This window comes from Terrapene carolina, unplaced genomic scaffold, assembly GCF_002925995.2.
Source record: "Terrapene carolina triunguis isolate 2854851 unplaced genomic scaffold, T_m_triunguis-2.0 Scaffold571, whole genome shotgun sequence".
Taxonomy (NCBI): Eukaryota; Metazoa; Chordata; order Testudines; family Emydidae; genus Terrapene; species Terrapene triunguis.
Genome location: NW_020664922.1, coordinates 215,510 through 230,823, shown reverse-complemented (window position 1 = coordinate 230,823; position 15,314 = coordinate 215,510). Strand labels below are relative to the sequence as shown.

The window sequence follows — 15,314 nt, the reverse complement described above, 5'->3', positions numbered from 1 at the left end:
AGTTAATAGCCTAAAATCAAACTCCAATATGTTCTTAAGTGGAAAATTTCAATTATTAGCGATGGAAATATTTTGTCGGCAGTTTGTTGTGTTGTGATGAATTCAACATTTACCAATAAAAATCCATCCTTCCCAGCATACTTATAAAGCTTTAACTTTTTGAATCTCAACCTCTACTGCCATTAAATAACTGTGTGACCTTCACATATGGCCTGACCCCCGACACACACAAATTCCTACAACCGGGATCATTTACATTGATAAAAATGGGGGTGGGATGCTTAAAACCCATAATTTTCCACATCAAAATTTAAATCAATAGAATTCTAAAAAGAATGCCTATAAAAATAACCTCACTGTTCTCCATTCAAATTATAAAAAGGTAAATAGAATTCTGCCCAGTGTAATTTGTGTGACGATTGGCTCTAGTTGGCGCTAGGACCGCTTTTGTTGGTTGGGGGATGGGCAGTGGCCGGTCTCTCTGCATCTTGGAGATGGCAAACATAAGGGGGTGGGGGTGGATTTGGAGCAACCCAGAGGGAGGCAAAGCTGGGGGGTGCCAACATTGGCAACTTGTGCCTGTTGGGGAGGGGAACAAGAGGGGGGCAGAGTGAGGGTGCCCAGCTTCAGCAATTAAAATCTGGGGGTTCTGTGACCCATCTAGGGGAGTGCATGGGGGGGCTATTATTTGGGGGCATTGGAAGCAGGGGAGTTGCCAGTGGTTGCACTCTGGGTCAGGAGAGGCCCCTCGCCCTCCACAGCGTCCTTCATCCTCTGCTTGTACTGGCGCTTGAAGAAGCTGAACTGGAGGGAGACAGCTGGGGGAAACTGTAAGAGCCAGACAGACACAGGCTCATGGCCGAGGAGGAGGGACGGGCTGTGGGAATAGGGTGACCAGATGTCCCGATAAAATCGGGATTGTCCCGATATTTAGGCGTTTGTCCCAAAGATCGGTCGGCTTTCCCCCCCCCCTTCACCAGCGACCCCCTCCCCGCCATGTGTCCTGATATTTTCTTATAGCCATGTCTTCAGTACCACCCTGTCACCAGTCACTGTATGTGATTCTAGTCTCAGCTCAAAGTTCTAAACCCAGCAGATACCTGATCAATTCTGACAAATCTCTCCCTCAGCCCCCATCCTGCCATTTGAGCAAGCCACTTGCAAACACCATTTCCCAAAAGTGAGGACTTAGCCCTTGGGAATCTGAAGACACCACCCTTTCTCCCTCTGCTCCCATCTACATGGTAGTCTACTACCTGGCCACCACCACCTCTCCCCAGGCTTGTTTCCTGTCTACTTTGCACAGGCTAGTCTCCCGCTGCAAGCCTGACCTGCTTCCTCTTTCCCTGCTCCCCTTGACATCCCTTTCCTACTGGTGACCTCTGTTCCTTGAGGTTAACTCCAGTTTCTTTATCTGCTCCTAGCTTCACAGAGCCACCTGCAGCTTCTCTGGCTCTAGCCATGGGGCCAATTGCCAGAGGCCAGCCTTAGATAGCTGCAGCTGCTACCAAGGGAGGGGTGGCAATTCCAAGGCTGAGCATGCTTGAACCTTGCAACGGCGGCACTAGGGACTCTAAATCCTCAGCGCCAGCCCTAGGCAGCTGCAGACTCTGCAGTTAGGCGCTTTCCTCCTCTAGGCCCTGGCTTTAAGTACCTGAGATGCCCATCACCTGCAGCAGAGGCCACCAATTCCCAAGCGCCCCTCAGCTAGCACATAGTCATGCAGAAAGTGCAGCCTGAATTATTTTGGAGGTTGAGGTACCAGGAAGGTCCCATCCCTGAGCAGCAGTTCTGCAACAAGCTCACATGCCCCCCTCCGCTGTGAGGCCAGGACCCTGTGAAGACAGTGGAGTTACCCTCTGTATAACCAGTTCTGTCCAAAGCTGTTGAAGTGAGTGGGAGTCTTTTCATTGTCTTTAATGGGCTGTGCATAGAAGCAAAGGACCCCATTCTAGACTCTGGGAGCAAAGTGCATTCTATGCTGCATTGGTTTACTATTGTAACAGGAAGGTCTCACATTACCTAGTGAATAAGCAACACCTCCTACAGCACCTAACTTTTTCTGAGAGGCTTCCCACCAAATTACTAAATGTCAACCTGCTTCGCTTACAAGGGCTGAAAATATCAGGTAGTATGACATGCATCCGACGAAGTGGGCATTCACCCACGAAAGCTTATGCTCCAATACATCTGTTAGTCTATAAGGTGCCACAGGACCCTCTGTTGCTTTTTACAGATCCAGACTAACACGGCGCTACCCCTCTGATACTCAGGTAGTATGGTTACAAAAACAAGGCACTTCTGAATTCAGCAGGAATTTTGGATGTGCACAGAACACAGACAGGATTGGTTCCCGCATGGTTACAGAACTGCAGTAAAGTGGAACAATTTTCAGCTTGTGTGATTGGAGGCTATCTGGATCCATATTATAAGACTGTCCTACATAAATGAGGAAAAGTTGAGGTGCCTTTATTATTCTTTTGCTCCACTCTTCATTTCTATGGGGAATTTGCCAATGCAATATCACTGTCTTCTTTTTAAACAAACAAAACTAAAAAAATAAATAAATGGTAATGGCTGTTGAAGATAGTAATTCCAGTCCTACTTAGCACTGCAAAGACCCCAGCATTTGTTGCTCAATTTTATCCTACTTTTTCTACAGCAAGTTACAGTGGATCAGTATATTTGATTTGGGAGAAATGAAGTAACAGCTGCCCAAATTGAGCTTGAGCACTCCTGCATTTTGAGGGTGTTCAAATCTGGAAGGCAGGTGCTAGATTCCCTTTCTGAATATTGGATAAATCTGGAAAGGAAAAAAGTCAATTTCTGCTTCCATGGCTTAGAAGTGGAAATCCTCCTGCGTGCCTGGTACTGTACCTAAAGCTGCCCAGGTCCTCTAGTAGAGCCTCCACTCCCTTACTTTTCATTTTAATTTCTCCTAGTGGAGTCCACCTCCCTCCCTTGCTAAGCTTCAGATAGAGAGGTGCACTGTCCATTCATTCCACCCAGTTCCTTCTTTGGGGGCTGCCAGGCGAGGTCACACCAGAATCCCTAATCCAGTCTGGGGAAGTCTTCTGAGGGTGATATCTTCTACTCCTTGGGCATACTTGTTCCCCATTCACAATGCCACCCCCTTCTAGCAGCCAGCTTTCCATTCACAGCAAGCTGCAGTGCATGGGGTCTCAGTTTCCCCACCCCCCCCCCCCCCCCGTTTCCTGTTGATAGCGGCCAAGGGAATGCTGCGAAATGGAATTCCTTCCCTGCTCCAGGGCAGGCTCTTAGGCAGGGAGCTGGCCAAGGAACTACAGATCCCAGGGCCCCCTGGCTTTTGAGCTCACATGCTGGATCCTGCTGCTCGGAGGCTCGGCTTGTGCAGCGCTGCAAGAGGGGAGGAAGCGAGTGTTATGGGCCCCCTTCTGAGCTTGGGCTCGGCCCCATGGTAAATCCGGTACTTGGAGAACCACAGGCCTCGCCCTAATAGCGATGGGCTGTGGGGAGCAGTCCAAGCCCTGCCCCACTCACCTTATAGAGGGCTGCGGTGATGAGACCCAGCAGGATCAGGCCCCCACGCTGCTACCCACACTGATGGGCAGGTAGTTATAGACCTCGGAGCGCTCCACCACCGTCTGCACCTGGGGGAGAGGAGCTGTGAGATGGGGACCCAGGAGTCCTGGCACCATCACCCGCCCCTGCTCTAACACACCAGACCCCACTTCCTCCCAGAGCAGTTACAGGACCCAGGAGTCCTGGCTCCCAGCTCTAACCACTAGCTGATGCTCTCTCTATCCCGGGTGCAGTCACTCTGGTACCTGGCGCTGGACGAATCCCTCCTTCTGGGTGTATTTCTTCTTCTCGTATTCAATCCGGGCCTTGCTCACCAGACTCACTTTCTGCTGCTGAGTCTGGAACAGAGAAATTCACCGTTCCTGACCAGAAATGACACAAACCTGCCCGGAGCATCACCCCAGAGGCACCCAGGGCAATTTACAGGCCGTTCACACAGGGGCAATCCCTTGCCCAGCACTGAGATGCAGCCACCTCTGGAGAGAGGTGTGGGGGATGCTCTCCTGGTGCTGGGAGGCAGAGGCAGCTCTCGTACCTGGGAGACCCACTGGAAGCTGACGTTCCCTTTGATCATGAACTCCAGCGGCTGCTGCATTTCCAGGGAGGCGATTCTGCACCGGATCTTCTTACAGGTGGCCACGGAGCAGTTCTGGGGGTGGAAGGATATCACCGGGTGAGGCAGGGGGCGTGCTGGGGATCAGCATGGCCATGAGGGTCTGAGTCTGTCTATATCAGGGGTCCCTCCCCTAGCCCAGCCCCCCACTCACTGTCTGTGTTAGCGCGGAGGGGAAGGGGCTGCTGGGACCAGCACCAGCCTGTACTCACCAGCAGGGGGCGCTCGCTCATCTGCTTCACAAAGTCCTTTGAACCTGGCGTTTCAGCCTCACTGGTGCACTGAGCCAGCTGGGGCTGGGGAGGTAGAGACATGGTGTTAATGGTGGTGGGAATGGGTCATGGGACCTTCCCATCTAGGGGGCACCAGCACCAATCCATCCCTAGGGCAGGGGACTGGCTGGCTCACGGGGGTGGGGAAGGGGACACAGGGCCTTTTCCCACTAGGGGGTGCTGGCTCCAATCCAGCCCCAGGGCAGGGGACTGGCTGGCTCGGGGGCTGGGGCAGGGGTCTTTCCCCCCTACGCAGCCTGTCCCAGCAGGGGGCACTGTAGGGCAGAGCAGGTGTCACTGAGTCCAACACACACACACACACACACGCACAAGGGCAGGGAGAGGCAGGTACCTTGGAGGGAACGACCTCAGAGGCGTCCCACACCCGGATCCCGCTCAGCTCCACGGGGAACTGGAACGTGACCGAGATGGGGACGCTTCGCTGCCGCAGGTTCTTGACCTGAAAGAAACAGACTCTCCATAGGGCACTGCAGGAAGAGAACCCAGGAGCTCTGATCTCCAACCCCCACTCTAACCCCACTCACCTCCCAGAACTGGTGATAGAACCCAGGAGTCCTGGATCCCTGCCCACCCCTCCCCCTCCCCCTCAATGCCCTAACCCACTAGATCCCATTCAACCACTTCCACTCCCTCCCTCTTGCCCCATCTCACTCCTCACACTCTGTGCCACCGGCCTCACCTCGTACCGATGTGTCACTGGCACACTTGTCCCCGACTCCTTGGAGGAGAATTTGATGTACTTGGTTGACTCAAGTCTGGGGAAGAAAAAGGATGGAAGGAAGGAGAGAGACGGGAGTGTGATGGATGGGGCTGAAGAGTGGCGGTGGGTGGGGGCGCTGTGTTGCAGGGAACAGGATGGGGGCCCAGCAGTGGGCGCTCCCCCACTCTGTCTCCGCACTGACCTACCTGGTGAGGATAATGAAGATGCCGTACTTTACCGGCAGCTCCGCCCGGTGAATCATGCGCTCGGTGGTGGGGCCACCATTGTCACTGCAGGGAGGGGAGGGCAAAGGAGAGAGATGTGAGGAGACGCAGGCAGGTAACTGTGCAGGAAGACTGCACTATAGGCCACTGCCCTGTCCTGCTCCGTGCATGGCCCCCTCCCACTGCCCCCACCCCACCCCCTGGCCCTGCACAGCCCCCTCACCTGCTGGCCTTGGCCGTGATCTGAAGCCTGTCCCCCAGGTCAGCCTCAGAAGAGACGTCGAAGGTGGCAACGAAGACGGCCTGGAAAACACACGGGGGTGAGAGCTGCTGGGCTCAGGGCCTGGGGAACTGCCAGAGACTGCAGGGGCAGGGCAGGCACAGTGGATTGGGGGACTGTTGTATGAACTTAGATGGAATAAATGGGCCCAGAGAGGCGAAGGTGTTAACATGACCCTGCCCCTGCCCAACAGCATTAACCTGGTTTGGGATCCAGAGACCTCAGCCGGCTCTGTGCCATGGCAACACCCCATTAACCATCATTTTAAGGACCCCAAATGGGGGAGGGAACAGCCCCTCCCTTTGTTCTTTTCTCCCCAAGTGAGGCCTGATTTCCAGCCCCCCTAGTCTGGCCCTTGGTTTGCAGACCCAGCAGGGCCTGACGCAGCCCCAGAGTGACCTCAGGGCTCTGTTTGCACTGACTTGCCGGGCTCCCCGTGGCCCTTTCCCCAGCACATCTCTGGTCACGGGCTGGGCTGACCCCAGGGAACTTCCCCTCTCTGCTCACAGCTGGATTCACTCCTGGGGAGTCCACAAGCCGGGGCCCGTCCTTACCTCGGCCCCGCTCCAGAAGATGGGGTGGTTGATGTGGCAGGTGCTGTTCCTTTGAGATTGTTCCTCTGAGCCCTCTGCTGAGCTGCATTTAATGGCCATGGCCCTCCTGTTAGACTGAACACAGGGGACCAGCCAGTGAGAGATGAGCCCTCCATCCCCTCCCTGCAGCATGACCCCACCTGCCAAGCCCTCACCCAGTCCCTGCGGCACGGCACTCCAAACTGAGTCCCCTGCCCACTCTCTGCAGCATAGCATCCCCTGCAGAAACCCCTTCCCCAACTGCAGCACAGCGCCCCCTGCAGAGTCTGCCCCTCATGCTTGGCGTGCATTGAGGTACCTGGAGCAGCAGGACCCGGCGGTAGGACAGCGCGGCCGGGTAGAAGAACTGCACCCTGGTGCTGTAGGAATTCTCCCCGTGATTCTGGATGGAGAAGGTGGTGTTCAGTTCAGGGGCGACCCCCACCACCAGGGTGCTCAAGCTAAGGGGGAGAGAAAGGGGTGAGCTTCCTCAGGGCAGTGCCCTCGCTGCTCTGTGAACTTCCTCTAGCAGTGCCCAGCCAGGGACCCCAGTGCTGCGATCTTTGCCACAGCAGTGCCCCCCACCCAGGATCCATCAGCTCTGGAAATCCAAGGTGTGATCAAGCTGGACGGGTCCCCCCATGGCGGGTGCTGTTGCTGGGAGGATTCGGTGACTTACCCAGAGAAATTGAAGGAGACTGCTAACTGGTCATCGCAGCGGCCATCCGTGCCACAGTCCTTCTGAAACGGGAGCTGGGGGTGGGGGGAGACGCAGGAGAGCAGGATCAGAGTGGGTGGGGAGGGGGCTGCAGCACCATCTGCCAGAACGACACTGCAGGGACTCAGGGGCCCTCCAGTTACCCCAGCACCTCCCAGTCCCCTGCACAGGGGACAGTTGAACCCATCATCAGCCTTGCCCTTGCCACCCACCCACTCACCCATACCCCTCCTCCCCCTTCCACCTCCCGGCTCCGGCCAGCAACAGTATCACACTTCTAGGAGTGCCAGGTCAGGGGGCCTGCCTCATGGGGGGATGGGAAACAGGGCATGGAGCCTTTCTCCTCTAAGGGGCCCTGGCCAAAATAAGTTTTGAAAATTTTTCAGCAAAAATCATTTTTTTAGCCAAAAATATTTTGGTTTTTGGACAGAAATTTGGGGAACTTTGAGAAGTTGGAACGTTCCCACCTAGGAGAGACAGGTCTGTAGCCAAGGCAAACTGGGCATCCGTCTCTGTCTCCCTCTAGTGCCCATACTCTGTAAGAGTTTTAGGAAGCTGCTGCTGGCTCTGAACGTTGCAGTCTCTCGCTTTCGAATGCCAACATCACTGGTTCGATTCCTGCAGCAGACCCACTGTGGGGCCTGGCTCTGGCACCTTACCGAGCCTGCAGACACCAGCACAGAGTCCTCATTCAGGATGGGTCTGAGGCCACCGGCGGCAGCGATGGGCTCCCCCGTCAGGGTGTAGTTGAAGCGTAGGGTGATGGGGGTCAGAATGTCTTCGGGACAGAGCTGGGGAGACAGAAAGACACGTTGGGCCGCTGAAGGGAAAGGGGAACTGGGATCCAGAAAGGTTTGTTCTCTGGGTGATTTGGGAGCAAGGGGCAGGGTTGGAGGATCAGACATAGTGGTAAGGGAAGGAGCCGGGACACCCTGCACTCACAGGTATTGTTATCCGGTACATCTCACATTTCTTCTCGATGCCGAGCCGCAGCTCCCTGCTCAGGACAGGGCCGGTGGAGTCGAAGGCGACTCGGATCTTTGTCCGCCCGGAGTCCAGGGCCAGGCTGTACTGGATAGTGCTGAAGATCCTGTCACCTACGGGGGAGGGGAAATGAGGGACAGAGTGAGACAGTGGGAATCTCAAGGGGAAATGGGACACAGGGCCCTTCCCCTCCACGGGGCCCTGGCTCCAGTCTAGCCCCAGGGCAGGGAACTGGCTGGTTCAGAATATGGGGGCGGGGGTATGGCCTGACCTAGGCTGTCCATGGTGATCTTAGTGACGGTGAAGCAGACCTCTGCTCTGCTGGCCTCTGTGTTGAGCTGCTCCTGCCCCTGGCAGTCGAAGGCCGAGGTGGGGATCGTGGGGGGCTGGAAGCTGATGGAGACCCCGACTCTGAGCACCGGCCGGGACCTGCCATGGGGGGGAACAGAATCATCACCCAGCTGCTCTCTGCAATGGGGCCAGGCCCCCTCCCTTTTTCTCCAGAGCCTCCCACCCAGCCTGGATGTGCTCTCAGCACCTCAGGGAGACAAGTTACGGATATGCAGTTCTGCTAGAGGAGATGCTGGGGAGCAGAGAAGGGAGCAGCAAGGCAGGGCAGCAGGTTTGTATAATTTTTGGTGGTGTCCAGAACAGGTCCACGTCCTGTCCTCCCCCTCACCCCACCATACACACATCTGCCTGCCTAAGGCTTTCAAGGGAGTTTAGGTGCTAGGTGTGGGCTCTTTGCCTGGGGCAGATGGTATGGGTTCAGGAGGGGGTGCCAGCACTCCCTGGACACACTATGCCCAGCACCCCCACCCACAAATTCACAGTGCCCTGAACACCACCACCCCTGCACCAGCACTCCACCACCCTGAGCCCCATCTTAGCCAAGAGGATCAAGTATGGGGGAGGAATCAGGGAGGTGTTTGGGGGCAGCAGGTGGGACTCAGACCCAAACTTTGGTGGAGACAGGCCCCCAAGCCAGGAATATTCCTGGAGCCCGAGCACCATGGGCTCATGCAACTCGCCGGCCCTGCAGCAAAGCTATCATTGTGCCTTTCTCCAGTGCAGGGGAGACAGACAGACAGACACACACAATGTATTGCTACTGTGTGCGGCCTTATCTACACTACAGATAACTGAGCTTAATGAAGCATGGCAGATTACTGGTTCTCATTCTCAAAATGTTGCCTCAAAGCCTCCCTTGTTCAAATAGCTCCCATTGTGCCCTTCCAATAGCCATGTTATCTGGCTGCTCAAAATCAGCATCCAGGTGATCTGGCTCAGCACTCCACCCCAGGCAAGCTTTTCACCCTTAGCCCCACAGGCAGCTCTGACCATTGGAATGTTTTCCTCACTAAGATCTAACCTTCCCTAAAGGCATCGCCAACGCGCTTTTAATGTGCCAAGGGCACATTCCACAGTCATTCTGCATCTACTCAGTCTGTTGTTGAAGCGCTCCTTGCTGCTGTCCAGCTTTCCCATTTAAGGCTCCATGAGCCGTGGGAGTAAGGGATACTCTGGGTCTCTGAGGATCACGATGGGTATTTCAACATCCCCCATTGGATTCTTTTGGTCTGGAAAGAAAGTCCCTGCTTGCAGCTTTCTGTGCAGGCCGGTGCTCCTGAAGTTGCACGTCATGCACCTTCCCAGACCACCTCACGTTGATGTCAGCAAAACACCCACGGTGATCTACAAGTGCCTTCAATAACATGGAGAAGTGCCCCTTTCTGTTGATGTACTCTGTCACAAGATGGTCCAGGACCAAAATTGGAATATGTGTTTCATCTATCACCCTGCCACAGCTAGGGAATCCCATTTCTACAAAGCCATTCACTATTTCACGTACATTGACAAGAGTCATGGTCCTTTGTAGCAGGATTCGATTCATGGCCTTGCACACTTGCATTAACGAAGCCCCTGTGATCAACTTCACGACTTCAAACTGATTCACAACTTCCACATTGCAATCCAGGTCGTAGTGAAGGGTGAGTGTGGGCAATGTCGCCAACTTCCACATTGCAATTGCCACACACTTCTCCACTGAGAGGGTAGCTCTCTTTTTGTTGTCTTTGCACTGCAGGGCTGGGGTGAGCTCTGTACACAGTTCCAGGAAGGTGGTTATCTACATCCAAAAGTTCTGCACCCACTGCTCGTCATCTCACAGCTTCATAACAATGTGATCCCACCAATCAGTGCTTGTTTCCCAAGCTCAAAAGCGACGGTCCACTGTGTTCAGTTACTCCATGAATGCCAAAAGTAATCTGGTGTTGTTTCTTTCCATGGCACACAGCAGGTCAGGTAACTCTGGTTCCTGTTCAGATTGGGAGCTCATGATATACTGCAAGACCATCCACAATGTGTTCGTAACAGTGACCACAACAGTAGAGATCAGCGCAGGATCCATCTTTTCAGACAGAGGTGGCAGGTGCACAGTAAACATTGAAAAATGCCACAGAATGCAGTCGAAAGCCCCTGGAATGCTGGGATGGAAAGAACTGCATCATGGGACATTAATTCCACACCCATGATGCACTGCGATCCACTCCACCTTCCCACAACACCTAGCTGTGGAATGTGGTGAGTAGCACACTGAGGTAGGTACCCACAGTGCACTGCTCTCACTCTCAGTGCTACAGCACCAAGTGTGGATGCGCTCTGCTGACACAAGGACCATAGTGTGGACATGGAATAGCGATGAAATTATTGCACTTTTAGATCGTCGGCATAACTTGTACTGAAAACACTCTCTAGTGTAGACAACGCCTGAGACTGTCATGTGGAACAGTGCAACGACACAAAGTTACTTACCTCAGCAGCAGGACCTCCCCTTGTGCCCCCACTGCGATGTCCGGCAGTCCATCACCCGTCAGATCTGTCCCGCCACTGACAGCCTGGCCAAAGTAGTGCAGCTTGCTGGGAAACTGTGACCCCACTATGCACTGTAGGGCAGAGAGCATTAAGGGATGCAGAAGGGGTGAGTGTACTATATAATGAGCACTAGGGGGCACCAGAGGATAAGGGCTAGGAAAGGGGTGAGTACACTGTATAATGGGCACTAGGGGGCTGTGGGTCCCATGGTGTCCCTTCAGGGCTGTGTACTGACCCCTCCCCATAGGAGCTGGGCTCACCTGTCTGTACTGGGGACTGAGGCCTCCCTTTTCCCCATGGAAGATGTACAAGGCCCCATGATTGTCATTCTCCATGGGAGCCCCGATGGCCACATCCGTCTGTCCGTCCCCGCTGATGTCCCCGATTTCAGACATGCTGGCCCCGAAGCGCCCAGACACTTCCCCCGTCTGCCCATGTAGTGTCTTGGTGCAGATCATCGTCGTCCCCTGCAGGCCCAATCCAAAAAGACACGTGGGGAAAGGATCAGCACTTGCTGTCGTCAGAGAGTGATCCCTACCAAGCTCCTTCCCCTCTCTCTGCAGCACAGTGTGTGTCCCCCCTCCCGACTCTGGGGCCAGAACTAACTGGGAGGGAAGAGCACCCCCTACTGAGCCTCTACCCTGCTTCCTGGAGCACCATGCCCCCTACTGCAATACTAATTGTCACAGCATCACAGCAGTCCAGGCAAACAAGAACCCCTGGCCACCCATCTTCCCCATGGCTGCACTCCTCTTTCTTACCGGCAAGTTAATCGGGCAGATATAGACGCGTCCTCCATTCAGAGGTGTATGGTACAAAGGGGCTCCGATTAGAACCAGGTCCGTGTTCCCATCTCTGTCGAGGTCCACAGCGCACAGTGTACTCCCGAAACGCGAGCCAATCTGGAGAGGCACATAAGCCACCCCCTCAATTTAGTCACCTCCTGCTTCTTCTCCCACTGGGACCCTTCTTACCCTCTGGGGATAAGGATTCAGTCACAATGTTCATTCCATCTTTAGCCTCACCCTCCCTCAGTGCAGCCGGTGTCACTATCTCTGTAAGTGTTCTTGAACAGACAGGCAGCTAGATCTTGGAGGGACGGGGATGCTGAATGCTAACTGTGGTGCAATTCTTTTTAGAGGTTGGGCTATCACAAGTCAAGTTCATCAGTGACTGAGCCACTGTTATATGTTTTGTTTAGGTGGCATGTATAGGCAATTGGACTTAGAGAAATTCATTTTGTTAGTGTAGTGTGATCTTTTTCAGACACCGTTAATATCACTAGTAATGTTATTTCCTTGCCTGAGTCTCTCTAGCCTAGATCCACAAAGGTACTTATGTGCTTAACCCCCTGGACTTTACTGTCTCTGTGAGCCGCAAAACCTCTGCCTGGCTGCCGCTGACCCCTGTAGGTGCCTAACCTGACTTGGTGCCTAAATTTTTGCAGCAGAAGCTCCTTTGCTGCTGTCTCAAGGGCAGGGCTTGTGCCTTACTGTCTTACTCTAAGCATGCAATTACCCGGTGCCTATTTCCCCCCCACATCCCAGCATACTCCACAAACTGGGGGAAGACAGGTGCTCCTCCATCTAACTCCTCCTCCTCCGGTAGGTGTGGTCAGAGGAGAAGGAATTGAACAGGCACCTGCTATTTCTCAGTTCAGTGCTCTAACCCCTGAGCTGTGGGATATTCTGATATGGGCTCCCTCAGTCTCCCCTCTTAATGTTGTTCCAGTTTAATTGAGTAACTAAGTATCAGTTGAGCCACAGAACATGTGCAAATCACAACTGCCTGAGAGAGGGCAGCTACCTGGTCAAATCCTTCTTGCTAATTAGGCAAAGCAGGGATTTGAACCAGGGGTCACCCATGTCCTAGGTGAGAACTCTAATCCCCGCTCTATAAGGGAAACGTCTCTTGTCTCCTACAGTTGGTTTGTGAATATCTCGGCAGCTCTGAGCATGCCTATTGGATGAGACCCAACATGTCGGGTAGGTGAAGAGTGCCTGTGTCTCTCTCTCCCCTCCCCCCATTCGTCGATCGCTGGCAGAGGCAGGTGCCTCCCTGCAGCATCACGATGCCTAAGTCCCTTGGTGGGTCTGGGCCTCTGTCCGTATCCACCTTATGAGTTCCGTCTAGACTGTAAGTGAAGGTAACAGAAGTGGGATATTGGAGAGATGCTGAATGTCAGCTGCGGTGCAGTTCTCTAAACCAGTCAAGTTTATCCCCTGCCTGAGGCTCTCTGACCGAATCGTTCCTGAAGGTGAAGCCAAACACAAATATTACACAATGTCAAAAGCTTACAGCTTTCCTCCAGTGCTCTCCTTCTCTCACACCCACACTCCACATTACCTGTAACACTCCCCATACCTGCTCTCCCAACAGCTCCGATCCGGGTGTCCATTCCCCACCCTTGGTATCTCTGCTGAACAGGAGGACTTTGCCGGTGCCTGGGCATAGAGGGACCCCGACCATGTAGGTGCTCTGCCCGTTGGCTGTGATGACCTGAGATGAATAACCTCAAAGGAAAAGAGAGACATGGGGAGGTGACATGGGAAACAGCCATACAACAGTGTGATGGGTTGGACCACCCCATCCAGGATGCCACCTGATGGACTGGGTTTTCACTGAGCCTCTCCTGCTCCACCAGCCTGGATTCCCTCTCCCTGTTCTGCTGAATTAAGCTCTCCGGTTATGCAGCACACACACACAGGTAGGGCCACACCCAGCGCCAGACACAGACTGAAATCAGCTCTATGTGAGAGGACTCACCCGGAACTCACGTGCACACCCTTATGGGCAATAAACTCAAAATAATACTGTCTTACACTGTACAGAGAGATCTGCACAGCGCAAGCTCATAAAAATTCACCCTCTCCCTCAATGTGGAGAGAGATGTGCACAGCTTCTTGCACCCCCCAGGCATGAATTGTACAAACTGAGATACTATAAACAAGAAATAACTTTATTAACTACAAAAGGTAAATTGTAAGTGATTATAAGGGAAAGCAAACAGAACAAAGCAGATTACCTTAATAAATAAAGAAAACTTGCAAACTCAGCATAACACACTAGACCGGTAGGATACAAATAAGCAGATTCTCACCCTGAGTGATAAACAGGCAGCACATTCTTAAGGCACAAGTCGCCTTGGCTTTCCCAGGTTTTCATACTCAGGCTAAAAATCCCTCTAGCCTGGGACCATCACTTCCCACGGTTCTGTCCTTGCCCCTCAGATATTTCCAGGCATGTTGTTGTAGGGAGAGTGACGTCCCCCATGAAATCATTGTCCCCTTTTTATATCTTCTTCCCACTCGCGGTAAAGCTCTCTTGCTGTGACCTGGGACAAACAGTTCCCATTGTGTAGTGCTATCTCTGAGAGGTTTCTATTGTACCCAGTTCCTGGGGTAATCCATGTGCATATGTGCATTTCCTCAATAAGCCATTAACACTGTTTGGCCTTTTTAGCATTGTACCTCAAAGGCTGTTTGTGCGTGTTGTGAACTTCACCACACATTTTAGTAACACATACGTAGCCAAACTTCATAACTTCACATAGAACGATAACACACACAATCCAATGAGATTAATGTTTAGCAGATCAAGATTTTTAGAGTAATCCCTCACAAGACATACTTTGTACAAAACATATCCTAATTACAAGACAGTGGTGAATATTGGGGTGTCGGGGTGTTACAAACAGTGCTACACAGAGATCCCTTTACCAGAACTAAGAGGAAGCCCCCTCTGGGGTGATGAGGAGGGGCTGTATAAATAGGTAAGGGGAAATCTTTGGGTTTGTTCTTACCGAGGCAAGCATCATTCATGTCCCCAGAGGTTCTGGGTACGTTGATGAAACTCAGCTTCCCACTGCTCCTGTATAGGTATATCCCAGTGGAAGAGTCATAGGCTCCCACCAAACCCACTCTGGATTCCCAGCAGATCCCCGTCCCACAGAATCATAGAATATCTGGGTTGGAAGAGACCTCAGGAGGTCACCTAATCCAACCCCCTGCTCAAAGCAGGACCAACACCAACTAAATCATCCCAGCCAGAGCTTTGTCAAGCCTGACCTTAAAAACTTCTAAGGATGGAGATTCCACCACATCCCTGGGTAACCCATTCCAGTGCTTCACCACCCTCCTAGTGAAATAGTGTTTCCTAATATCCAACCTAGACCTCTACCACTGCAACTTGAGACCATTGCTCCTTGTTCTGTCATCTGCCACCACTGAGAACAGCCGAGCTCCATCCACTTTGGATCCCCCTTCAGGTTGTTGAAGGGTGCTATTAAATCCCCCCTCACTCTTCTCTTCTGCAGACTAAATAAACCCAGTTCCCTCAGCCTTTCCTAAAAAGTCATTTGCCCCAACACCCTAATCATTTTTGTTGACGTCCGCTGGACTCTTTCCAATTTGCCCAAGTCCTTTCTGTAGTGGGGGGGGGTCCTAAAACTGGATGCAATACTCCAGATGTGGCCTCACCAGTGCCAAATAGA

The 15,314-nt window shown here is 53.1% G+C and overlaps 1 protein-coding gene across 1 annotated transcript in view; it reads right to left on the bottom strand.

Annotated features, from left to right (window-relative positions):
* Positions 1 to 684: 684 nt before the first annotated feature.
* Positions 685 to 15,314, bottom strand: part of LOC115271355 (integrin alpha-D-like) — a 24,192-nt gene continuing 9,562 nt past the window's right edge. Inside the window, 20 exon segments of the mRNA XM_029913292.1 lie at positions 685 to 804; positions 3,523 to 3,569; positions 3,572 to 3,632; positions 3,810 to 3,902; positions 4,100 to 4,213; positions 4,390 to 4,473; positions 4,802 to 4,909; positions 5,150 to 5,225; positions 5,377 to 5,460; positions 5,618 to 5,697; positions 6,229 to 6,342; positions 6,566 to 6,707; positions 6,926 to 6,999; positions 7,624 to 7,755; positions 7,907 to 8,061; positions 8,220 to 8,377; positions 10,763 to 10,893; positions 11,083 to 11,289; positions 11,584 to 11,724; positions 13,169 to 13,335. Of these exon segments, the coding sequence (XP_029769152.1) occupies positions 685 to 804; positions 3,523 to 3,569; positions 3,572 to 3,632; positions 3,810 to 3,902; positions 4,100 to 4,213; positions 4,390 to 4,473; positions 4,802 to 4,909; positions 5,150 to 5,225; positions 5,377 to 5,460; positions 5,618 to 5,697; positions 6,229 to 6,342; positions 6,566 to 6,707; positions 6,926 to 6,999; positions 7,624 to 7,755; positions 7,907 to 8,061; positions 8,220 to 8,377; positions 10,763 to 10,893; positions 11,083 to 11,289; positions 11,584 to 11,724; positions 13,169 to 13,335 (2,288 nt within the window).